Raw genomic sequence first — 26023 nt, 5'->3', positions numbered from 1 at the left:
AATGATCGATTGATGTCTCTTTATACAGCTCCCTACGGCATATTCGCCCGCAGCTGCGTCGCCATGGCGAAGGACTCGAAGAACACCTTCCCGATCATCGACGACGAAGGGTCAGTCATTCATTATTTACATCCAAACGATATATAATTCGTTTCTAAGGGTGGTAACCTAATTGTGTCGTCTCTTGACACCTCGGCATCTTCCGATCATTTTTTCTCTTCATCTTATGTTAACGATCTTAGTGCAAACACCGGATAAGTATAAATTTTGGGGACTGTTTAGCTCTTGCATTAAATATGGTACGGAGTTTCTGGAGTATATGAATTATGAAAGTGATCTAAATAAAAATTTCAAAAAAATAAGGTTATCACATTATTTTAAACTAAATTAATTCAATGTAATTTTTACGATACTGTCAAAAATGTTATTTCAACATTATATGGAATTCATTTAGTGTTAATATCTTTTTCCTTTAAATATCTCGAAACAAGAACTATTTATATGACTTAGACCACTTTCATAATTATGGGTACATCTGTGGAGCTTCAACAAATACAAATTTATTAAAAAAACGTCTTAGCTCCTCTGGTAGCTGTAAAACTGCGTTCTTTCCATCTCGTGTTGTTGATTATAAGCCAAAGAATGATTTCCTGAGGCTCTTTTAATCGTTTCAATCGGTGTCCATTAATTGCCCTCTAAAGCTCTCAACGTTTTATATTTAATTCGTCCATTTTTGTCATAAATGCATAATATCCGCGATCTATTGATAAATGAAGACTGAAGTAGGATCTTCGGAACTGTTTCAGATGCCCGGAGGATCAATCGATCTTCCCCAGCTTCACACCGGACGGAAACGCGCTGGAAGCCGTCTACGAGGCGTTCAGATTCACCGAGTCCTACGGCGTGATCTTCCAGTGCAACGTCAAGTACTGCCTAGGACCTTGCGAACCGGTAATTGAAGAAAATTAAGGATTATCGATACAGTCCTCACAGAAGATTAACGATACGATTCGATTTGATTGCAGGCTGTCTGCGAATGGGGACACGAATCGGTAGAGTCCTGGGGCAAGAGGCGTCGAAGGAGTATCTCGAACGCGACGGAGGAGAAGGCGGACGACATGACGTTGTCCCAGGAGATTTTGGTCCTCGATTTCGGAGACGACAATCAGTTGAAGTTGAAGAGCGACTCCAGCATAGACTTCGACACAGCCGGTAATTATAATATAAGATAGGGGATGTTTAGATACACCTTGTTTTTTAAACAAAAACATACCCTCTGATAAATTTCTGATTTATTTCTTTTATCGTACGTTTAGAATAGCTTCAAAAATTATGATTACTCCTAAAACCATTCATACAATAAAGTCGCGTTTACTGTCCGCGATCGGGTACGCGAATCACTGTCTAGTGCCTACCCACTCTACTGTTATGCTGTCCTTCTCTACGTTCTGCTTTCTTTTGAACTCTCGGCGCGGTCGGCGCGGTAGACACAGTCATAAAAATATAAGCGTGGTAAAAATGATGTCGGTATGCGATCACTGTCCGTCAGAGTTGGGCATTAATCGATTAAAATTTTAATCATGATCGATTGATTAATGTGTCCGATTAAATGAAGAAATCGTCGAAAAATCGGCGATTGATTCAATCGATTGATTTAATCGTCAATCGTTGACTAAAAGAAGGAATCATCGAAAAATCGGATGATTTAATCAATTGTTGAAGTTAATCGCCTCACGGTCTATGCATAAATTGTAATACGGAAGTAGAGAGAGACAGAGAGAGGGAGCAGAGAGTAGAGAGCGGATGGAGAATTGACAGAAATAATAATACATTTCAACAAAAACATGATCGTAGCTTTCCAGGAATAACAACTTCAAACATAAAAGCACGTAAACATAGTTTGTATTATAGACCAAATGACAATACACCTAAACTCAGTTTACATTTTCTTCAGTATTCATACAGTTCTGATTACGTATTTCATTTCGAAATTTCAGCAGTTAATCATTAATAATCGTTTAATTAATCGCAATTAACGACTAAAGTAGAAATTTAATCGTTAACCGCAATTAACGACTAAACGAGATTAATTGTTAATTGCGTTTAAAGAATGAAGTACAAATTTAGTCGTGTCAATCGTTGATTAAATTTTTGCCCAACTTTGCTGTCCGTGCAGACAACAGGCTGCTGGACAGTAAACGCGACTTTACTGTATATGGCACTGCAGGGAAGAATTTTAACCCAAAATATGCGTCTAAACTTTTGATACGCAGCGTAAACGGAACGTTTCCTAGACAAAAATTTCCTGCAGCAAAGGAAAATGGTCTGAAACAATGGGGTCTCTACGTAAAAAACGTTCCCTACACAATAATTAGACAGTCCCCGCAGCAAAAGAAAATTCTTTAAAACGACGCGCTAGATAGATGAGACGTCGCCTAGATACAATCCTGCCATAAATCCTGCCAAATAAAAACGATGCGTTTTCCAGATAAAACGGTGACCATAGTGGAGCCCTGCCCGACCAAGACGTCCGTGTTGATGCTGGGAGTAACCTGCGCCCTGCTGGTCCTCATCTACATCTCCACGATCTTCTGCTACTACATGAAGAAGTGGATGTCGCCTCGCAAGATGATGCCTTGAGGAGCGTCCCTATCGCGCTCGAATTCGTGAGGAGGGTTTGGAGGAATCAGGACCTCCGAAAAAAAAATCGGGATCGATCGTGATGAACCTGAGGGACTCGCGCGTTCGCCTGAGCAAATCCGGGCTCTGCTCAAATTCATCTCCGAAGTCGATTTGCTCAGGCGAACCGCCTAACAATTCTAAACGTTGTTTTGTTTTGCATCAGGTTCGCCGCGAACGCTCGTCGTTCATAGAAGGAAATTGTTTATTTGCGGCGACGAAAAATTGGAACTCGCGACGGGGCGAAAGGAAAAATGTCGCCGTAAAGGGTCGCGTCTTCGGCCGATGAAAGGATCGAAGCGATAGCTCGCGAGCCGTTTCTGCAACGCTGTCGATGAGACCTTTTCATCGAATGATATCAAGACCGCACTCATTATAGAACACTTTAAATAGAATTTCACGCGGACATGCGACATTACTGGTCGCGGGTGACGAGTATCACGAGGCGTGCCGCTTGTGCAACGTCTCGCGAGGGGGAATAGTTTAAACACACGTCTACCCACTCATACACAAGCGTACGCGAGTACGTGCATACACGAATACATGCATATCATACATACATAGTTGAACACGAGGTTGGAAATCGCGGAGGATCGATTTCGCGGACGGTGACACACAGGTTAACCCGCACACGGACACGCTCAGAATATTTTGTTACTGGACAGTGCTCTTACACTTTATGCATTTTACGTCTGATTCATTTCACACTCGTTTTATACATAATATTTATCGTGCATACTCGGATCTTATAGATCGCATAAGGGGACGAATGATAGTGGGGATCTTGAGTGCAATATTTTCCGATCGGTTTTCTCGAGGACGACGAAATCGTAGTCCGCGTTCTTCGAAAGGAGATAGACAGTCTCGCCTTTCGGAAAGCGGACTGCGAGAGCGAACGAATCGACGAACAGAGATCCGTATTCGGTTCAGAGTGAGACCATTCCGAATCCGAGCATCGTCGGCCAGGTAAAAGCTGTTCCTCGATCCCGTGGATCGTTCTCGGTTGTATTTACGGATCGACACAGCGATCGGGAACAGCCCCGGCGACCAGCCCGATGTAATAGGTACACATTTTATTTTATATAAGGTCATCTTAGACACAGCTAACTGTCTTATCCCTGATGGGCTACTTCTGATCGGGTTGCAAAGAGTGCAAAGTGGAGAGCCGGGGGGGCCCCGTTCCGTGGCCACGAGGCGCACGGCCCTGGCTGCCTACCTTTTTATTATTTTTTTTTCTTTTTTTTGTTCAATTCCACGGAAATCGACTTGTAACCTGTATCAAGACTAGCGATATTTAAAGGTTCACGCTTCACTAACGTCTCTAACGATACAACCTAGCGTTTAAGGTAGGAAATAAGCGGAGCATGGAAGCATAAGATAAAAGAGAGCAAGAGAACAGGCGAAAGGGGAAGAGAGAGAACGTGTATCTCTGTTGCGCGCGATGTGCAAAGCCGTTTCGATCTCTCGTGGTTACTGGTGCTTTTTAATCCATCGTTTCAAACCGTTTTTCCTTCTTTCAATCACGACGAATGCTTCGATCTTTCGTTGGACGCGCGAATCGCCGATCGATCCGCGTCGGGAACAGCTGGAAACTCCGATTCGATCGAATTCATTGGCATGATCGGGAAATCGAAATGCCAGCTGCCAGAAACTAGCCTAATACTCGATCCCTTCGATTGTTTGATAGGGAGACCGCAATTTTTGGGAGACCAATCGAATTATCGATTATTTCACTCGCGATCTTCGTATTTTCTTTACTTACAATTTTAATTGTGCGTGTTCTAACGATTTAGTCGAATATCTAATGAAGTTGTCGGATTTTTTTCGAAAAAATTTATCGAGGTATCTTTAGTTGAGAGTAGCACGTTTATAGATTGTGTTGAAAAGGTTGGAGCTAGGCAATGTTTCTTCGATTCCAAGCTTGGCTTTCCTCGCCAACTGTTCCCGACTGCGTGCATTAATAAGGCAATTGGATTTTTGGGAAAAGTCAGCCTGCCGAGGGTGGAAAACGAACGAACGAAGTGTATATATTACTGGACCGTAGTAGGTACTGAAATGGAGACACGTATACAAGCATCAATATCACATGTATCCGTACTCTATTTATGTAAGCGAAAGTTTAAACAATTAAACTGAACGAACAATTTCGACAAACTCGAGCCCGTCCATCCTACTCCACACCATACAGTGCGTTTTCTACCGCAGGAATGGAGAAATCGATATTTCGAACAATTTTCATAAATTTTGCAGGCTCTGAAGATACTTCAACCATTGAAAGATCATTCGCAGCTATCGTCAGTAGTGTTCAAATCTGGGACTTGATACCGGTAAAATTTTCATACCGTTATTATGCCAGGATTACAGTTTACAAAAGTTTCCTAAGTTGTCGTTTTATTAATTATTTCAGTTGGCCTATATTAGAGAGGAGCCTAAGAATCTTCTTTTGAATAATGGTTCCCCGCTAGTAATTACTAAATTGCGTTGCTGAGGATGACTGAATCCTTGACTATTGAAACATCGATTAAACAATTAGTTGTGAAGAAGTAGATTCATTCACTTAAATACAGGTAAAATTTTCATACCGGTATTATGCTATACCAAAACGGAAATAATACCGTAATGGACGAAAACCGAAATCCTTAAATTACCGGTTTCGGTATAACCGATATTCTACCGAAACCGAAATAACTACCGGTATTTTTTCGGTTCGTTAAATGCTCCAAATAAAAAGGAACTGCGTGCCACTTACTTCAGAAACGTTAAGAAGCATAGTCACCTAAATTAGTGAACTATGGACAGTAGAAATACGATCCGTCGTAACACCCTCCGTGCGAAAGACCAAGCACGAGTCCGAATTCAGGTAAACTATCCATCGACGACGTATCTACCGTGACCGTCATAAAACATTAAGCCAAAGACCTTCCAGAAGTACCTCTCAATTAACTGATTTTTAAACATATTTAATAATTACATTTGATGAATATATTTCATTATCTATATAAATAAAAATGTAAATGTTTGTTTGTTCATAATCTAAGATCTCCGAAACAGCTGAACGTAGAAAGCTGGGGTTTGGGCCATTAGACGCAGCGTTTCTTCGGAAAGGTTTAGGACAATCCGTATTCGAAAATGTCCATTCGTTCAAAAGTTGTGACGTCATTAGTGACCAGAGACGACTTTTTCGCCCTCTTTTGGGCACGTTTCTGCTTATAACTTTTGACTGGTAGCACCAATATTCAATTTGAGGTACTCATTGGATTCAGCTCGCTGAGTTCTTTCAAATGGCCACTGATCCGATTCTGTAGGTTGCACAGTTTAGAAGTTATGACACAAAAAGTGTGCGTTTTTTTTAAACATTTTGGTTTACTGACTTTTTAAACAGCTGTAGCTGTAGCTAGCAGACTGAACCACAGCAACGCATGGCCGGGTACAGCTAGTTATTGATAAAATTTGCTAAAATTTGTATCGAAATTAATTATTAATTAAACATAGTATGAGTCGCAGAATATCTCGTTTATGATCGTGAAGCAGTTAATTTATCCTATACATTGGAAAAATCGAAATTATTACCGGTAAATATATGCAAATATGAAAATACCGGTATGACGTCATACCAGTATCCCGATATATTTCGGTTTCTGGTTCAAAGAGCCTTGTAATTTGTACTGAAAATAGTGGCTAATATCCTGCCGAATGTCGTGGAAAAATTGCCTGCCCTTAATTTGTTAATAATCAAATAAGGCACGACGACAATTGAGACAAATTAATTGCTACATCGACGAAGATCCGGAGCTGGGGGGATAAACAAATATTGTCTTGCTACGCAGAAGAGCGATATTATCGAAATTTGTAAATGATCGATGATCCTGTGCGCCGATTTTCCCGAACGAGAATCGAAGGAAAACGATTGGTCGACGGCCAAACGCGGGGTCGTCTAGCACTTATGATTAATTGATCCGCGCTCGTGCTCACGTCGCACGTGTGCACATTTATTGTTGCGGCAAGTATTAATATGAATCACTTGATACAATTGCAGTTTGGAGATTGGTCAGTTGACTCTAGATAAAAATAATTGCAGCATCTTCGTTTTAAAAATAGAACGCGGCACTGTTGCGTCCGACCGTCTGAGAGTGTACGTTTCAAGCTGGTCTTAAAATTAACGCGGATCGTTGATCGATTTCTCTGATAGCTGCCAATCCCGGCCTAACGAGGAAAAATAAATGAAATATATGCGTCGTGTTTGTGTGTGTGTGTGCGCGCGCGTGATACGGCCGAACGATAAAAAATAAACGGACCCGGCTAATTGTTAATAGCCGGTGCATTTCTGTAAATCGTGAGTGTTCGATGACGCGTTCGAGTCGTGCTTTAAACGAGGTTTCAAAGACTAGCGTTAATCGATAAGAAATTTAACGAGCTCAACTTCTCTCGACCCTCGAAGGCAACGGTTATCTGGACGATAAATACTTTCGAGCGAGCTCGTCGAAAGACGTTTTGCAATAGCAATGAAACGACTGAATCATTTTCAGCGGCGGCAAACCGAGTCCACATACTTCGATGGCGTTTCGTTTCAGAGCCCGACTTGCGAATTCGCGGTAAATTCCTTGAAGAATGATCCGAGCAATTTTGCATTTACCGTTATCGCCGGAGCTTATCATTTCGCAACGGTTTGCCTGAAATTAATTGGAGCAAAGTATTTCAGAAAAATCCGCGTGACGTAAAACGGTAATTCAAACGGACACGCTGGAAAACGCCCGCGAGGGAGAGAGAGAGAGAGAGGGAGAGAGGTAGATCGCGATTCGGTACACGATAGAGGCGCGCACGTGAATGCAAATCAGCCAAGGAAATGACGAAACAAGCAAAGAGATGAGAATAAGATCGACCATTAACTCGTAGAATTGAATTAATGGCTCCAAAGTGCGCGCACGTGTGTCCAGCTATTGACAGAACGATTAATGCACACACACCTTCGAGAAATTATCCTTTTGGCACAAGTCATTTGCATGCGGAATTCATAGAAACAGACCGGCATAGACAGAATTACCTTCGAGGCATTTCCAAAATTTTCGAAGGCAGAGAAACCAATTAGCAAACTTCTCGAACGCATTCGCATTGAATTTACGACTTCCATATTGTTATTCCCCTTTTCCCCAGACGTTTGACCTCTCAAATACTAGTGCTTTAAAACACATTTCTAAATTAGTCTGACCATAAGGTATCTATTGACCCCTATTATGTATAGTAAATAATACAAGACATTGTCTCCTCGAAGAGCTCTAACCTCAGATAATCATTTACATATAACATTTTTAGCAAAGGATCCATCCACCCTTTATACGTCTACGTGCGAAGTATTTCGTAAAAGAATTTCCCATTTATAGAAGGCAAGGTCCTCGTGAGTCGCGGCAGCGGGCAAGAAACTACCGGAAAAGCGACCGCATGAAAAAGCTCTAATACTCTAGTACAACATCATTCCCACATTATTTTTATAGCAAAGTACATCCACCCTTTATCCATCTACGTACAAAATATGTGATAAAAGTAGGCATTTCTTTTATATGACAAGGTCCCCTCGTGAGTCACGGCAGCGGGCAAGAAATTACCGGAAAAGTGTCCGGATAAAAAGCGTCGGGGGCATTCGAGGCGTCGATAAAGCGAGCGGCGGATAATGCAGCGGCTATTTATCCGCCCTTTAATTTTTTACCGCTCGGTCGATAAAGCGAATCGCGGCCGCGGTGTGCGCGGCGAGGTCAGAAACTAGACCCGTAACGATTCCGTGCCTCGACTCTCCAAGGTTTTCCTTGTAAAACGAGCCCGCGGAAGGATGGCTAGGACAACACCACCAGTCGTTTCGTACATGTACTTGTGCCCGTCGAGCTCGTCGTACTCCGTTGTCTTTCGTCGAAACCCCGTCGTGCCAAAGGCAAGAGCGTATGGCAACCTCGTCAACCTCGATACGCCTTCGCCAATGATAAGATAAAAAGGTTAGCATGTGTATGTTTTTGCTCGAACGTGGGCGTTGTTGCATTTCGCGAACGTCGCGACCACGCTCGCTCTCTCTGTTCCCCCCCCCCCCCCCACACACACACACTGTTTCTTTCACGCGATAACGTTCTTCGTCTCTTTTTCTTATTCCACACGCATGATTATTCATCCCAAACCCCCTTTAGTATTCTCGCCCGTTTCAGCATCGAGGGAAAGAAAGCGTGGGTCCAGAGGTACTAGTGGAGAATTATCCATATCTTCCTACAGTTGACGATTGTTATCGGTAGTGATAGAACGCAATGCATTTTGCATATCGCTTCATGTCAGGCATAAAATACATTCGTAATTACAAAGTATATTTGTTCTTCCGGTTTTACGATCAGTTGCAATTAGCAATTTGGTTTCTTTATCAGTTACGCTCCTGAAGTCTAGAACAACATCTGAAATCATTTGGCATTTCTCAATTATTGCCTTTCGGTTGGTATGCTACTATTATGCCTTCAGAGGTGGGCATTAATTGGCGAAATAAATATTTCGAATACTATATTGAATATTTCAGATTTTATTTTGCTGGAAGAAAATATTAGTATTTTAGACAAGACGTACAATCTCGAAAATAAATTATTTCTATTTTAACAGTCTGAACCACAAATATCTATATTTTAACAATCTACAACGAGTCGCATACAACGTTCATATTCTTTTAAAAATTCATGAACTCATTTGAATTCGAACCATTATCTTCAGCAATAAGAATGAAATACATAAATTAGAATAAAATACTATTTTCAAAAATTACTGCATCAAATAAGATATTTTATTTTTAAAGTTGTAGGAAGGCTTTAAAATAAATAGCATTATGTACTGTTTACTATTTAAAATACTAGTTTACCCGGCTCTGTATGCCCTTCTATTTTTGACTACAGCTACACTATACAAATAGTGACTCTTGTAGCTGCTGCTTTATCAGTTAGCTTCGGATACATGTCTCAAGTAAAGGAATCAGAGCTGCATGAATATCGACCCACAATCTTAATGAACGCTCGATAACTATCGAAAGCGTAAATCGATAGTTTTCAGATAGTTTTCCGATAGAGATTGTCATCGAGAATTGTCAATGGTGCTATCGATAGTCCCTTACCAGTAGTCCCTGGCGTAATGCACGAATCGCGCGATATTTCGGCGAGCTCGAGCCAGTTCCGTGGTAAGAGGTTAACCACGATCACGAAGGTATGCGCAGGTATGCAGCGAGTAGGCGCCATCGTGCGACCGCCCACGGAGAAGGTATATTTCTGTATTCGTGTACGTGGGCAAACGAGCGATGCGACCAACTGTGACGCCTAACCTACGTACACGGCGAATCGAAAAAACGATCTGCACACACCGACTTTTCCTCGCGATCGTTAACACTTTAACCACCAGTCGATATTTCGTGCTGTTTCATTCGAAAGTTCATTAAGGACTGGGATCGATTTTTCGATAGCCGACATTATCAATTCCAACGTCAGATTAAGATCTTTAAAGGCCCTAAGCACCTCAACAGACTCTGAGGTCCCCTTATACAGGCTCACTTCAACGCTATGTAGGGTGGACCTGTACTATTTCTTAGGCATTCTCGATGATTTGATTAAAAAGTGTTTTGAACGAAGTTAGAGTTTTGCTCGTTCACTACCGATTTTCATCTTTCCAACTATTCTGTCGTTCTTTCCACTCGCACACAAACGCTTAGCAATACTATTACTACGTAAAAGATGTAAAATTCCGAAAATTTCTCCTGATGTATCTAAGCACGCGCTTATTTTGCTTATTGGTGAATCCAGCACCGATCAATTCGATCTGTACCGAGATCTAACCTCGGTACATAACATGATTTATACATGGTGATCTCTCTTGACATTATTATCTAACCTCATTATTTGCAAAACAGCAAGATTGAATTTACGAAAGCATCTCTCTTGACATTATTATCTCACCTCATTATTTGCAAAACAGCAAGATTGAATTTACGAAAGCATCTCTCTTGGCATTATTATCTAACCTCATTATTTGCAAAACAGCAAGATTTAATTTACGAAAGCATCTTTAGGGTTTCATTCATTTCAAAATGAAGTTGGTGTTAGAAAATTGATGTTCACTAAACAGTACGGGAACAGAAATTTACAACCCTAAAGATCGTCATTACGAGCTTAGTGGTTAACAATATAACGCGTCGTAATATTTTTAATTTACAATTATTGATATCGTAGAGACACATACATGACGAATTACCCAAGCAATTCATTTCTTCGGGTATATATTATTTAAAAAAACGGCAAAAAATTAGGACAGACACATTCTTGATATCTGTATAAAGTAATGTGGAATAATCACTTTTAGTGCTCCGTAAGCCCAGTGTTAAATCCAAAAACCGTGAGCAGCCTGCGTATCAGCAGTGTTTTCAGTGACTGTACCGAATCCGGGATTTTCTAATAAGCCGCGCTCACGTTTTCACGCCGGATGTCGGTGCCTTTGTCGGAGTAGTAGTTAAAATTCATCCGAATGCCTGTATCCTCGTTTCTTTCTGCCGTTCGCTCGACCTAGCCCCTACCGAGCGAACGATCAAAAGCCAAGGCGATTCCGTTAGAGGATATTTGGATAACCCGGCAACCCGTTAGTGTCCGTGCATGCTGACTAGACTCGAAAACCGCACACAAGCAGAGGCGCGTGCGATTCGAACACTAAAACACACGCACATGTCGATAGAGATGATTGCGTTGGTGCACGTGTGGCGCTCTCCCAGTTAGCAAGTACGTAAATAAACTTAGGTTATAAAGACGGGACTGAGATTTCAACGAGTGCCTCGCGACTGAGGAAAAGACACTCATGAATGCTCACTAATTTTGCTACAGAACCTAGACGTAATGTAATCCTCGCGAGTAATCCTACTCGTGGTGAATGAGGTTATTTTTGAAGACGATGCTCGAACACCGATGAAGAAGTATTCTAATTCAATCGTCCGAGATAGCAGTGGTTGTGATAGTCGATTGTTAGTATCGATGAGGTACGTCGGATGACGAATGCTCGTGAACATGTGTGAACAGTGTGATTAACCGAGATAAAAGTAACTTCGACTCATATTTGCTCTGATAGAGAGAGCGGCTACAGTATTTATTCAACAGAAGCAAACTGCATAGAAGGCTGAACAATTTCAGCCCGGAGAGTAATAAGATAGAATCAATCGTCCCCGTAGAGCGGGCATAGCAGCAGGCGACGGCTTGTCTGGTCTTTGCCAAGAGTCTCGAGCCGTGCTTCTACACCAACAAGCCTCTACGTTGGTGTATCGGAGAAGGACAGACCGACAGAGAGAGAGAGAGAGAGACCTCGTCTACTGCACTTTTTGCCGCGAATCGGGACCGCTGACGCCCTTTTCTTTCACACTGCACGTTCTCACGTGGCTGTTACCGCGCGAGTAAGGTAGGTAAGGGCCAGCGGAGTAGTACGATGCAGGACTCAAAGGTGAGGTGTCGCAAGTCGAGGCATTGGTAAATAGGAGGTGTGCTCGGTCTCGCTCGCTCTCCCGAACGGAGGCTCAACTTGTTCGCATGGCGTACCCACACGCGAGCATACACGTGAAAAGAGAGCAAGGAAAGCGAAGGCTACGAACCCAGGACACGGGGCGAGCAGGCGAGAAAGAGGAGAGAGAAAGAGAAAGAGAGAGAGAGAGAGAACGGTCGGCGTACATCATTTGGGCGCCGAGAAGTCTGGCGCGACCAGGCCAAGCCAGGCCAGGCCAGGCCAGAGGCGCGTCTCTGGTTACGCGACCATTTGGGGCGCCAAGCCATGGAACGCCGAGAAGCGGCGAGGAGCAAGGAGAGAGGATCACACCGGCTACGGATAGAAGGGAAGAGCCATAGGAGGGCAAAGCACGACAGAAAGAGAGAAAAAGAGGGGCCCCGATGAACGAGAGGGGCCAGGAGCGGAGACGGTAGGTAGGCGTCCGAGGATCGTTCAGCGAGCCGGGGAATCGCGTAGGGTGGCATGTGTATGTGTGGACGCGTGCGTGTACAACACCGCCTGCCAGGAAAGGGGAGAGGTGACGGGGGGCGGGAGGGGAAATCAACGAAGGGGCCCCTACAGGCTACATTCCAGCGGGACACGAGTTTTCAAACATGGCTACCCGCGTGAATGTAGGTCCACGACCGATCCTATGACACGCACACACAGTATCAGGCCTCGGGCCGGTGCGGCGCGGTGTGGCGCGACGGCTACGAGCCTCGTGCCGTCTCTTTTTCTCTTTTCAGTTTCTCTTGGTTCCACTTTTGTAATCTGCCTCGAACGATTCCCTCCCATAGCCGGTGTGGCTCTTTCCCCCTAATGTCTGCTCCGTCACACGGTCGCACAGACACCAACCCACGGAATCCCCTTGCCCCTTTACACCATCGGGTTCTTTGCCTCTCCTCTCTCCCCCCGCGGCAACCCGGACGGCCCGGCCGACCGAGCTGGCGACACCCTGTCTGGCAAGACCGGCCGTCGGACAAAGGAGGGGGAGCCTGGTCGGCTGCGTTGCCACGTCCTCGGACTTCGGGCTGCGCCTACCTTCGGCCCCAAGGACAAATCCGATGAACGTGCCAGCCGTCGTGGCGTACTTAGGCGACTGCCGGTCTGCTACCACCGCGGCGCTTTCCACGCATTATGCCTCCTTGTATACACCGGTATTATTCCCGATAGCCGGCCTGCGATATATGTAGAGCGCTATCGGTGGTGTGTGCCGATGTCGTATGGTACGGTCCGAATAATCGTGAAATTTCAAGGCCGCCAATTAAAGAGCGTCGACGGATTAGATCTGCGCGTCGCGTCGACAGGAAAAACTTGAGACGCTTCCGACATCGGCGCACGAAATACCTAAGCGATGAATCGCGTACCGGTAGAACTATGCGAAGGTCGAATCATGTTGAGAGGCAGGTACCTCTCCGATCGTAGCAATATTCGCTTGGTCTTCTCCTCGGACGCAGTCGAGGAAGAAGGGGTCTCGGAGTCAACGTAATCGGCGAAACGAGAATAGCCATTGAGATTCCGAGAAGAGCAGCAGGGTGCTCCTTCGAGGAACCGCAGAAGGATCAGTGGGACCTCCAAGTTTCTGCTGGTGGCGCGAATCGTGGAAATTTACGAGGCCTCGCTCGTTTCTTTACACGCGACCTATCGTTCTCTGTCCCTCTCTCTATCTTTTTCTCTCTCTCTCTCTCTCGCTCGCTCGCTCGCTCGATCGCTCATTCTCACTCTCGCTCGTGCTCATCAAAGTATATAGTAACGCAAAGTTTGCGTCATTGCTTGCAAGTCTCTCTCTCTCTCTCTCTCTCCCACTCTCCCTCTCTCTGTATCTATCTCGCTCTCTCGACGCCCGTGTATTTACACACACGTCCGCGGCCTACGTGCGGCCGAACGACATGGCAACTGCGCGAAAAGCTAAACATATTAACTGTCGGCTCACGCCACAAAAACAACATGATCTCATTCCACGACGTACATGCAAGAAATTTGCGATTCGCATGCACGCCAGGAAACTCCGTCCGCTGATAACTCTCCGGCTCCGCGGTGGAGCGAGGGAGCGGGGGAGCGGGAGCGCAACGAGCAAAACGAAATAAGATCGTGCCGGAAAGCCGAGGGAAATAATTGACCACCGATGACTCTGGGTAACGGTTGAGACAGCATAATGCTGGTAATAACCAGTCAAGAACAATACAGATCGTATTACCTGGTCGGATTATAATAGGGACGACTTCTACCCTAAGCAGGTCTGCCGACGAAGCCGACAACGGCCACGACCGTTTTTCCAGGAAGGTAAAATCCCCTCGCTGCCGCCCCCTCCCCGGCCATTCCCCTTTATTCGAGTGCCAATAAAACTTCTTAGGCGACTGTCGTCGGCGTCGACGTCGGCGTGTTGGCGCTCGGTTACACTGCTCCGAGCTTTCAAGAATCGTATACCGTATGCGAAGCCTGACGTAGGTCTTCAACGATTTAACCTAGATAACGCGCCTAATCTCGGCGAACGGGAAAACATCGTAACCCGAGCAGCCTACCGCGTACCGTTTCCAACGATACTTGGTCGGTGTATGCTCTCGAGAGCACGGCTGGCGAGTCAATCGTAGATCGTGATAAAATTCTGCGTAGCGATACGGCCGCTGGAACGCCGAGAAGGCGAGAAAAGGCACGGCGCAGGCAGGCAAAGCGAGGAGAAAGGCGAGCAAAAATCTAGGCTCCATGCTGGCTGCCACGGCGAACCAGAGAGAACGGGTAGCAGCCAGCCAGCCAGCCAGCCAGCCAGCCAGCTAGCCAGGCAGGCAAGCAGGCAGGCAAGGCAGTCAGACGATCACGGCAGACAACATGGCGCCGAGAGCGTCGTCACGCCGGTGTGACGTTTCCCGCGCGCGTCATTAACGGAAGTGAACACACAAAATGGCGGAGTTTTACGGCGCTGAGGTGTGAAAGGGAAGAGAGACGGTCCGGTGGGAGAGAGACAGAAACAGCGGGAAAGCAGAGCCCCGAGTGGGTAGTGGCAAAGGTGGAGAAGGGGGAGGAGGGGCGGGTGGGCGCCTACGGGTGCGGGTAGTCAGGCAGGATGACGAGAAACATAGAAAGAGAAGAGCCTAGTATAGTTGGTGGAGGTTAGGTCGGTTAGGCGTAAAGAAAGAAGAATGACTGGTGGCCGGCAGCGGTGGACTCTAGCGCCTATGCCGGTCGAGTGGGATGTTGGGTATGTGTTGAGGGGCGCTTGCTGCGATTGAGAGACAAGGAGAGACGGCGGAGAAAGGCGAAGAGAGAGAGGGAGAGAGATGACGGGAGGGGGAAATACGGTGAGAGACCGTGGCGAAGAGAGACGCGAGAAGCGTTGCGGGGCTTCTAGACTGCGCGAGCGAGACCGACGGTCATAAAGAGGGAGTGAGAGACCGCGAGCGTTCTAGAGATAGAGAAAGAAAGAGAGCGAGGTAAGAGGGGGCAGTGGTATGAGTAGAGGGGAAAGGAAAGAGAGACTGCTCGGTGGGAAGCAGCCGCAGTCCTCGGCCGTTGGTGGGGATGAAAATTAGTTACGGCATCTACCAAGAGACCTAAAAGGAACTCCGTGCGCGGCGCGGCCAGGCAAGCACTTCGTGCAATGTTACGCGTTAAGGTACCCCCGTGCGTCGTTGGCAGTGCCCGGTTACGAAGCTCATCGTCGTCATTGTCGCCGTCGTTCTCGTCTCCGGTGTTCGTCGTGTGACGGTCGTGGAACGACGTCACGTTGCAAAAAGGAGAGAATCGGTTTCTCGGGTGGTGCGCGAAATCACACGTCGTTGTCGTCATGACTCATGGTGTGAGCGAGGTGCTCGGTGAGGGGAACTCGGTGAAAATGGTGCATCAAAAGCAGCCGCAACAGCAATCAACAGTGCACCAGCAGCAACAACCGACCAGTAACAGTAATACCGCCACGAGGAAATCGGTCGGAGTGATGGGCAGCAGACGTATATTCGCGCCGGCCTTTAAGCTCAAGGTTCTCGACTCGTATCGAAACGACATCGACTGTCGTGGCAACCAGCGGGCCACCGCGAGAAAGTACGGGATCCATCGGCGTCAGATACAAAAGTGGTTACAGTGCGAGGACAACCTGCGTAACAGTTGTGCGGAAAGTGGCAATACCGTCGTGTCGACGACAACAACGAGCACGGTGATCTCGTCGACGGGTGTTCCCAAGCCGGACGGTACCGTGACGGAAGCAACGGGGCCCGCCGTGGCTCCAGCAGCGCCGGCCTTGAACCTCAGCCTCGCCAGACTGCACGGCGACGAGCTGGCTGCTCAGCAAGGGCCCCCACCTCTTCTTCCTCATCCTCCTCATGGCGGTGCACCCTCGTCGCCCCAATACGTGGCTCAATCCACCACGGCCTCGGCGATGCCTGCCCGCTATCAGGAGTACACCATCAATCAAGAGCAACGTCACCTTCATCGCGAGGCGGAGGATCGGGTGCAGGAATCGGTGCACGATTACAGGGACTGCTCGGATCAGCAATCCAGGTACTACGTCACAAATCCGGACGGTCATCGGGAGATCGAAAGTTCGTCGTACGACGGTCGCGGTGAGGTCAAGGTGTATCAAAATCTGACGAGCTACCGGGTGGCCCAACGTCCCGAGCATCGTCGTTACACCGAAACCGAGATGATCCATCAGCATCGTTCGCCGAGCCATAATCGGCCCCAGCAGAGTTACGGGGACGTGGATTCCTCCGCGGACAGGAAATCGTCGTACGGTTTGCTACTAGCGCCGTCGATGATAAAGACGGAGCGAGCGAGCCCAGACTCTGCGGCGACGCCAGGGCCGTGCGAGTCGACGTGCTCGCCCGGTGCCCCGAGGGGCCCACTCTCGCCCGTATCGCATTCAGCCAGCAGCAGCAGCAGCAGTTCCACAATGTCCGTTCACTTCGATTCCCCGCGGGCGTCCGCGAGCCCGTGCCTGCACGTGCACCATCACGCACTCGCGTCCCCGTCGTTGGATTCCGAGAAGCCGATCCGCGAGTCGAAGGAGACCCATATCGGAGAGAAGGGAGGAGCGGAGGATACATCGGTGGTGATCGGCGGAGCGGTGGTCAAGGAGGAGCTACAGATCGAGGAAGACGCCAGCGAGGACGGAAGGGAGGCTGCCGTGTCTTCGTACGTCGATTACCAAAGGCCACCTGTCGACTCGCGTCCGGTCAGCCCGATGCACGACCCGAGGGAAGGCTATTCCTTGCCCTCGAGCCCTCGCGGACCTGCCAGTTCCGGCCGGTCCAGCACCAGTTGCTCGGATAGCGAGATGGATCCGCTCGATTGCTCGCCCGGCAGCCAGAACTCGTCGAACGATCTCACTCGACGACGATCGTTCTCGCTCCGATTTAAATTGGACGTTCTGGATGCCTTTCATCGGGACGTCGGCGTGGCCGGGAACCAACGGGCCACCGCCAGGAAGTTCGGCATTAACCGCCGCCAGGTGCAGAAGTGGCTCGGACAAGAGACTGAGCTGAGGGGCGAGATCGCGGTCCGCGGGAACTCGCGGCAACGGCTGGGCCCCGTGCAGGATGTTGCTTCCGGTGAGTCACCGGTGGACCTGAGGACCTCGAACTACGTGTCCAGCTTGTCGCAGGATCGGATCGAGGTGGAGTACGAGCGGTCGCCACCGCCACATCTTTACTGCTGCGACGTGGGCTCCTCCTCCTCCTCCTCTTCGCAGCATCTTCCGTATTACCAACACTCATTGGTGGACCCGTCGTTGTCCGAGAGCGAGCGGGCAGCTTCTTGCAACCTCTCCTGCTGCCTGGACAGCAGCCACGCGGTGACACCGATCACCTCGTGCTACCAGGATACGTCCTTAAGGGGATCTTGCTACTCGGACCCGCAGAACAGGCAGTACTGTTATTCCCCTGGAGAGTACTCGTCCGAGATCACCATTGTTCCCGAGTCCACCGAGGAGATGCTTTCCTCCTCGCCCTTGAAGAGGCACCATTGCACCATGTCTTGCTGCTACGAGGCCGTACACTCGCCGAAGAGGCTTTGCCTCGAACCGGAGGAGTCCGTCAGGACCAACTCTGCCTGCCAAGAAGCCCCGCCGCAGGAGACGCCGCTCTGTCTCGTCAAGTCGAAGAGATTCGCTGTCGATTCACCGTCGAGAACGGAGCCGGTGACCAGCACCGTGCCCACGCCGCCGGCGTCGGCCGCGCCTCCGCCTCCGGGACCAACCTCCAAGAAGGACGCCATCCTCTTCAAGCCGTATCTAGACAATCCCGTCAGCAAACCCACGAAGGAGCCCGCTATGCAGAGGGGCCTGTCGCCCGTCAGCAACCAGATCGTCAACAACAACAACTGCCAAAGCATCTGCAACCTGAACGAGGCCAGCGGTCACGACTATGCTCTCGAGCTCAGTCTGAGACTGCCCATCTCCTGGAGAACACATCAGAGCCCGTACACCGAGTTCCCACAGGTCAGGAGCGCGTTCGTTAGGTATCCGGCGAGCCCCCATTACACGTAATTCGAAGACTATCGCGATCCCCTACCGGGCGGAACAAGACCGAATATTTTCAAAGTCCCCCTTCGGTAACTCGAGGAAGATGCTCGTTCAATGGGATTCGATCGCGAACGTTATTGTACGCGCGGAGCTCGTTCAAAGTTCACTAGCCAAATGCAATTAATTATAGTTCTTTCGATCACGTAAAATTCGCTCACGAAATCGTAAAATGTAACAGGGAATATTCAGATTGACAAAATTAGAGTTTCTTTTCTTACCGGAAGTATTATGTTATCGAACTTCTCAGTCTCAGTTTTATTAACACTTGCACAGCGGGACTCGCGTTTATGTTGTAAAATAACCGCGTAAATTTTTCTTATTATGACACATTTACTATTTTATCAGCTCCTGGTGATGAGTTGCAATCGAAAATTGTGCAATTCGGCACAATAGAAAACCTAAAAGGATCTAGATAAAATGCTATTAACCCCTTGCACTATAATGTCGAGTCAGGCTTGTGACGAAGAATTCAAACGTACTCTATTGAATCTATCAAACTAATGTCCTTTAAACCGAAAGAACAATAGTCGTACAATAAATATAAATTTTATTTTCTGTTTAAAAGGTTTTGTACGACGAAGATATTGTAATTAATTAACCACTTGAACCGTAAAATAAATCATAGCGCAAGGGGTTAAGTCGTGTTCGAAAAATTTGCGAACAGTTCTCAAATATCTGACATTACTGTTTAAAAGAAAATTATACAGCTTTTTCTACGTATAGTTCAGTCATTAAAATGCCTATTAATTAGCTTCCGGTAGGGTAAAGTAAAGATCGTTATGATTTCATTAAAAAAAAAGTTTCTGTAGAGAAAGGACGGGCTAAAAGGTTGTCCGGTGCTTGCACCGTTCAGAACGCAGCTTTCGAAATTCACGGATTTTTTTAAAAGGATCCCTGATCGCAGGATCGACCGGTACGTGATCTACGACACGTCGGTCTCGCACACCACGTGAGCGTTTATCGTTTCCAGGGATCGCGCGGCGTTACGCATCACGATAAAGTCTTAATCGGCCATTGGGCGATCGGAGGCGCGGTAGGAGATCATACACGGTCGCGTCCCGCGTTCGCATCTTCCTCCATCGTAGTCGCATACCTCTTTTCTCTGTCTCTGTTCCCTCATCCCCACGACAATCCGTGCGGATATCTCTGCGGCGCGAATTTTTCACGCTGACTTTATCGTTTGCGATTACCGTTTGTCGTCGGCCACTATCGGCTAGGCCGTTTAGAGGTCGCCTGGACTCGCTATAATTACAAAAATTATGTCAGTCGCGACGCGGAGATATCGATCGCTGGTGGCGAGAAAAAAACAACTCCCTCGCGAATCGAGTTTCTAGCGCGTAGTCTGTCTCTCTCGTTGCACAATCCGCGTGCGCGGGAGCGCGATTTTTCGCATTCTCTTGTTCCGCCTCCGGCCGGGGACCGATCCTAGATATCGTTTAATTGCTCAAAGAATTTCTTCCACGCGCGATGCGCAAGTATTACGACAGAGTTCCGGTCTCCGTTTTCTTTTCTCTCGTTTAGATTCTCGTCTTCTCGTAAGTCTCTCTGCGGCCCGTTTCGCTTCTTCCATTCCCGCTGGATCGATAGCCTGTAAATATGTAAATACGCGGCGAGCAATCGACCGATCCACGGTCGCGCAATTCGGAGATTCGGACCGATCGCTCGAGAGAATTCTCTCCGAACGAAACCGATCGATCGGAGCTCTCGCTGGACGAAACTGCATTTCTCATTCAAAGAACTCGCTCGAACAGCAAACTTGCCGCCGCTGCTCAAATGAAAAAGACACGGATTCTTTATTTCGAAATTGTCGTATTTAAATAATCTTGTCATTCTCATAGAGCAGCACATTATCTAGTAGACTGCGAATTTTATGCATTTATGAACAAACTGAGTAGATCAAATGTAAAACAGTCAAAACATTTAAAGAAGTTAGAAATATTATTGTATTCTTTTCAACACTATAAAGTCATGAACAAAGTTGATCTCGTATCCTGCAATTTATACAATTTTCATTTTGCATACAAATCAGTCACTTTTAATTTTCGGTACGTTTGCTGTTAACGGAGTCACTGTTTAGTAAAACGAGATAATAGGATTTCTAATAGTACTGTGTTAGTAGCTGCGTCTTTGCAACTTGAATTTGCAGTTTCATGCAGCCAGCGCGCACTGTTAGCAACACTGTGCCGTCGGTTCGATTCTCTTGTCCGCGATCGAAACGGGAAAGGAAGAAACGAGTATATGCAACTCGGAAAGGATCACTTCCGCTAGAGAATGCTCGGCGTGCCTTCGTTTTCTGCCGGTCCACGAACAAACGCGCGGAAATTCATACTCGTACACTTACCTGTATATAAAGCGGATATATATTTTGTCTATGAATTACACAGTCGATTCTCGAAAAGGCTGATCGAAGGAGTTTATCCTTTCTCTCGAGGAGAAGACGCGTGCCTTATGCCTTATGGTCGAGGAAAGGGGTGCTTTTGTCGAGGATCTTGGATCTGCCCTTTGACGATCACGAAAACGCAATCAATCCATCGCTTTATCATAATAATTCAGAAAACTTTCGAACAAAGTTTAAAAATTTTCCAGGAGGTTAAAGTTCAAATCAAAAATGGGCAAAGTCGAAATAAAATTTTATTAAAAAGCTAAAATCTGTGAGGCTCGTCAGTAATTCGACAGTATCGACTAAGGATTGAAGACGATCGTGTAAATATAATTTCAGTACAAGACCAACAAAGGAAGAGTGTACACAAAGACAGATACACACAGTTACTTTGACCTCTGCCTATTAGAGCAGAATTTGATTAATTCCGATCGTCGAAGGGCTACGGCCAAACGAATTCAACGAAACCACCCCATAGAAAATTGTAGGGATAATCCGTAAAAACACTCAGTGCCGTAAGAACAGAGCCACAACCGGCCCCATCGGCGTGCAATCGCTATTTCTCTCTAAAGCCACGATCCACGCGATCTCGACGGACCCGTGGATCGTCCTCAGGGTTTCGCGGCGAGTGTCGCATCGTCTCGCAACTCGCTCTGATTCGAAACAGCGATAACATGTTCCCTATTTATCGCGGGAACGGCCTTCGCGAGGAAAAGTCTCTATCTCGAACGATTGTGTTGCATCGACGCTCGGTTACTTGTAGATACTATAGTATATAACGGTGCCTGTTATCAGCGTTGCAGATCGATGAAGCGAATCGCGCGCGTCACCGGCGACGATCCGTCTGCGACGTGGAACAGCGCCGCGAAATGGAAAATAGCCTTCCGCGAAAGCCGCGCGGCCAATTGAGCTTGAAACGGCGCGCGGCGAACCACGGCAATCTTGTAAATCACCGTCGCAGACGGACCGGTTGCGTCAATATTTCAATATTCATGCTCAATCGAGCTCGTTTCGACCGAGAACCGTCCGCCAGCGTCAGCCACCGACGTGCATTATGCGTCCCGCGGGTCAACGATATCTCTCAGCACACCTGAGACTCGCTCCCAGGTGAGAAGATGGCCGCCGAAGGTCGAACTAGCTGCTTCAGGTGACAATTCTGTGGTTGTAAGGAAGGACGCCGCCTGTCACGTACTTTCACTTTCGAGATATTGAACTTTGAAGTTTTGTTCACTAATTCTCTTTGACATAGGACATCGGTGAAATTGCATTATTTTTCGGAGCCTTTCAAATTTGCTTCCATGACTTTTTTTATTCTTTTTTTCTTTCCTTTGCGACCATAGAATTTAGCTCCCTTTTGTTTTTCGAAACGATGCTCACCTTCTAACTGGGGCGACGAGTCCGTTTCGTTTTTAACACGTTCGCGCGCTTCAAAATCTCGCAAGATCGAAGTTCATTCTGATAAAAACTGCAACATTAAAGCTTATCGCTGGAATTGCTTCTTGAACTCGTTCAGATCTCGTGCAAATCTCAAGTGAAGCTGGTTTCAAGCAATTGTATTTATATTATTATGACCAAAATTTGTCCTTAGAGATTGACGAAAAAAATTGTGACACAAATCTTATCATAAATAACTCTTTCAATTAATTCAAATGACTCGTAATTATTTTAATAAGTTGACGGAAAGTTCTTGAAGCCAGAATTTTTTTAAAAGGACAACATTCATTTCGTCCAGTCAGAAGGTTACATTGTCCGATGAAAACATTGATAGAAGCTCTGGAAGAACGCCGGGGGGATTAACACTAGAACTACCGAGGACTAAACGCAATTGTGTGTGTGTGTGTGGCACACATTGCCTCATAATAATGACAAAATTGCATTTATTTCAAGAAGTTCCCTAAAACAATTTCTCCGAAAAACATATTTATAATCTTAACACTCTTTACACACGGAGCTATTATAACTCGAAAATTAAACATATCTTCCGATCTAGAACATTTCCATTCCCTGTGATTTCTGAAATTTTATAGATATGAAATTGGTATAATATACCTCATACAATACCTAAATGTTTAGTAATTGATTAGATGCTGATACATTGAATAATGTATAAACAATATTTTGAATAATGGTACAGCAATTTTATTGGTGCCACAGAGGGGACAACCGAATGAAAGGGTTAACATTCCTAAAAGCACAAATCAGAAGCAAGTCATTTCGATTCATCCGGTAGTTCTAGTGTTAAGAAGATTTGTGAACGCAGGGTTAAACGACCGGAGGTGGTTTCCGGCGGCCATTTTCTCGCCGGAGGGCGTCAGGATAGTAACCGGGGGTCGACGTAACGTTCGACGGAGACGACTATACATATTGTGAAACATATCAGGGAACCGGCGGTGTAATCGTAACACGCGCGAGTCAGGTGTGAGGAAACCGTATCACACAGCCTTGTCCGCGGCGGCGGCGTCGTCGTCGTCGACGGAGGGTCAAGGCGGCAATGTACAATAAAATGTAACGTAATCGTAAGCCATAATGAATTACATAATGCCATAATACGTTTTACATAATGAGCGAGAGAGCCGACCGACGTTCACGGTGTGGTGTTGAATCCGACTAACGAAAGCGATATACATACAGAGCGGAGAGGAGTGCGAGCGCGTGCAAAATCAACGTTCGACAAAAAAAAAATGCGTGCGTCAGTGCGTGCGTGATTGCGTGTGTTCCGTGTGCACAGCCCACAAGAGTCTATTAAACGAGGCATACAGCGTACGTAAGCAATATATATATATATTTTTTAAGTGTGTAAAAAAAAACGCGTGCAAGGAACAACTTCGAGAACCGAACGCGTGTGTGTATGTAGGGATTCGAGTTTCGGTGGGCGAGCCCCCGCGATTTCGAGTCCGTGCAGTTGTGTGTAGGTAGACAGAAGTGTATACAGATAGACAGACACACACACACGCACAATAAGGTACGACGTCATGTCGCAAACATAATGCTCGTGTATCGTGTACAAAGAAATTTATATATATACAGCGTTGATGAGAAGAGAGAGAGACAAGAGCACGCGCGCTCGCGCGCGTATATATGTATACATAATTATATATATAGATAGATAGATGCATAGATAGATAGATATATATAGATTATATATTGAAATATTATATTTTAATACGATCAAGTTATTGTATACCGACGAAGCGCCTCTTAAACTCTCGCCCGGTGCCTTTAAATCGCCCGTGCCTTATTGCTTCGCGCGAGGACCAATCAAGGACCAATAATAACGCGTCCTCGACACGAGCCACGGTATATATATATAAATATATATACAATGCATATATTTATACATATATAAATATATAGATATTATATATTTTATATCGCGTCCTCCGACGGCGAAGAAAAACGTCTCTCCAGCTGATGGATCTCTCGGCAAGGATACGCGTCGTTATATCCCGCGATAGAGAAACACCGGTGATTCGTCCAACCGTCTAAACGATAATGATAATGATAATCAGTATTGAAATTTATTCGATTTATTTATTGGTCGACGATTCTCGACCCACGCCGCAGCTCGTTCGCAGCGAGCCAACACTCGATCATGTTTCCTTTGTTCGCCGAATAAACGAAATCGAAGAGAACCAACCTTGTTTCGTACGTTCAACCCCGATGTCTCATTCTTTTCCTCCACTTCTCCCGATTCCCCAATGCTCCTGGCGTATTGAGGATCTAAGCATGGATCATAGATCACCACAGCTTTCTGCTAATTGCACTGTAAAAGTTGGAATTATTGCTCTGTAAGAAATTTTTTAATATTCCATTTTATATCTACCGTATTGTTTTACTCTTTTGATATATTCATTTCACTTTCTCGGCGCTGGCGTCTCAAGGATGCGAGGACAGATCATCGATCACTTTCTGCATGGATTTGCATTTACAGAGTTTGCGAAAGTTTCCTAAGTTGTCGTTTTATTAATTATTTCAATTGTTCAATATTAAAGGGGAACCTAAGAATCTAAGAATCTTCTTTTAAATAACAGTCCCCCTAACAAGTATGTACTAAAGTGCGTTGGTGAGGATGACTGATTCCTTGACTATTGAAACATCGATTAAACCAGTGGTTTTGAAACTGTGGTCCGCGTAGCCTTTACCGGGGGCCCGCGAAACAATTTTGACATTAACAGATTAACAGATATTTTTAAAAAAGGGGTCATTCAAATCGTTTTCACGTTCAAATTGTTTCATGTTTTTACATTTTCCTGTTTCAAATTAAGTCTCAAGAACTACGTAAAATGCTTAGGGTTGGGAGGGGGTCCGCAAAAACATGTTGTTCGAGAGGGGGCCCTGGACTACATAAGTTTAAGAACCACTGGATTAAACAATTAGTTGTGGAAAAGTACTGGACATCAATCCGATACGTTAAAGTAGAAGGTTTCATTCAGGGACTTATATATATATATATATATATAAATACAGGTAAAATTTTCAAACCGGTATTATGCCAAGAAGCTATACCCAAACGGAAATAATACCGAAATGGGTGAAATCCGAAATCGTTAAAACACAGGTTCCGGTGTAACCGATATTCTATCGAAACCGAAATAACTACCGGTATTTTTTCGGTTTTTTCAATGCAAGGGATGCCCCAAATAAAAAGGAACTGCGTGCCACTTACTCCAGGACCATTAAGAAGCACAGTCACCTAAATTATTGAACTATACACAATAGAAATACGATCCGTCGTAAAACCCTCCGTGCGAAGAAACGAGCGCCAGTCCGAATTCAGGTAAACTATAAACCGACGACGTATCTACCATGGCCGTCGTAAAACATTAAGCCAAAGACCTTCCAGATGTACCTCCCACTTAAGTGATTTTAAAACATATTTTATATAATAATTACATTTGATAAATATGTATATTTTACTAGCTGCTCGCGGCGTGACTACG

The 26023-nt window shown here is 46.0% G+C and overlaps 3 protein-coding genes across 4 annotated transcripts in view; all 3 read left to right on the top strand.

The window, feature by feature from the left end:
* Positions 1-4833, top strand: part of Tyn (trynity) — a 70798-nt gene extending 65965 nt beyond the window's left edge. For both annotated transcript variants that reach the window (XM_076436643.1, XM_076436635.1), the window contains exons 9-12: positions 29-110; positions 807-951; positions 1026-1212; positions 2489-4833. In XM_076436643.1, the coding sequence (XP_076292758.1) occupies positions 29-110; positions 807-951; positions 1026-1212; positions 2489-2640 (566 nt within the window). In that variant the 3' untranslated portion in view covers positions 2641-4833. The remainder of the gene's footprint in view (positions 1-28; positions 111-806; positions 952-1025; positions 1213-2488) is intronic.
* A 149-nt stretch (positions 4834-4982) lies between these two features.
* LOC143215089 (uncharacterized) overlaps positions 4983-26023 on the top strand; it is a 32267-nt gene continuing 11226 nt past the window's right edge. The window contains exon 1 of the mRNA XM_076436870.1: positions 4983-8660. The gene's annotated coding sequence lies outside the window, so the exon portion shown is untranslated. The remainder of the gene's footprint in view (positions 8661-26023) is intronic.
* On the top strand, positions 15223-20937 carry LOC143214965 (uncharacterized). Its single transcript, XM_076436609.1, has one exon. It carries the CDS (start codon positions 15977-15979, stop codon positions 18665-18667), a length of 2691 nt encoding a protein of 896 aa, XP_076292724.1. The 5' UTR covers positions 15223-15976; the 3' UTR covers positions 18668-20937.

Source organism: Lasioglossum baleicum, chromosome 1 (assembly GCF_051020765.1).
Source record: "Lasioglossum baleicum chromosome 1, iyLasBale1, whole genome shotgun sequence".
NCBI lineage: Eukaryota > Metazoa > Arthropoda > Insecta > Hymenoptera > Halictidae > Lasioglossum > Lasioglossum baleicum.
The sequence above is the reverse complement of the archived record's forward strand: the minus strand, read 5'-3'. Positions and strand labels throughout refer to the sequence as shown.

What these genes read in the sequence shown, in the direction of transcription:
- LOC143214965 (XM_076436609.1), top strand. Translation starts at nt 15,977, where the DNA reads ATGACTCATGGTGTGAGCGAGGTGCTCGGTGAGGGGAACTCGGTGAAA.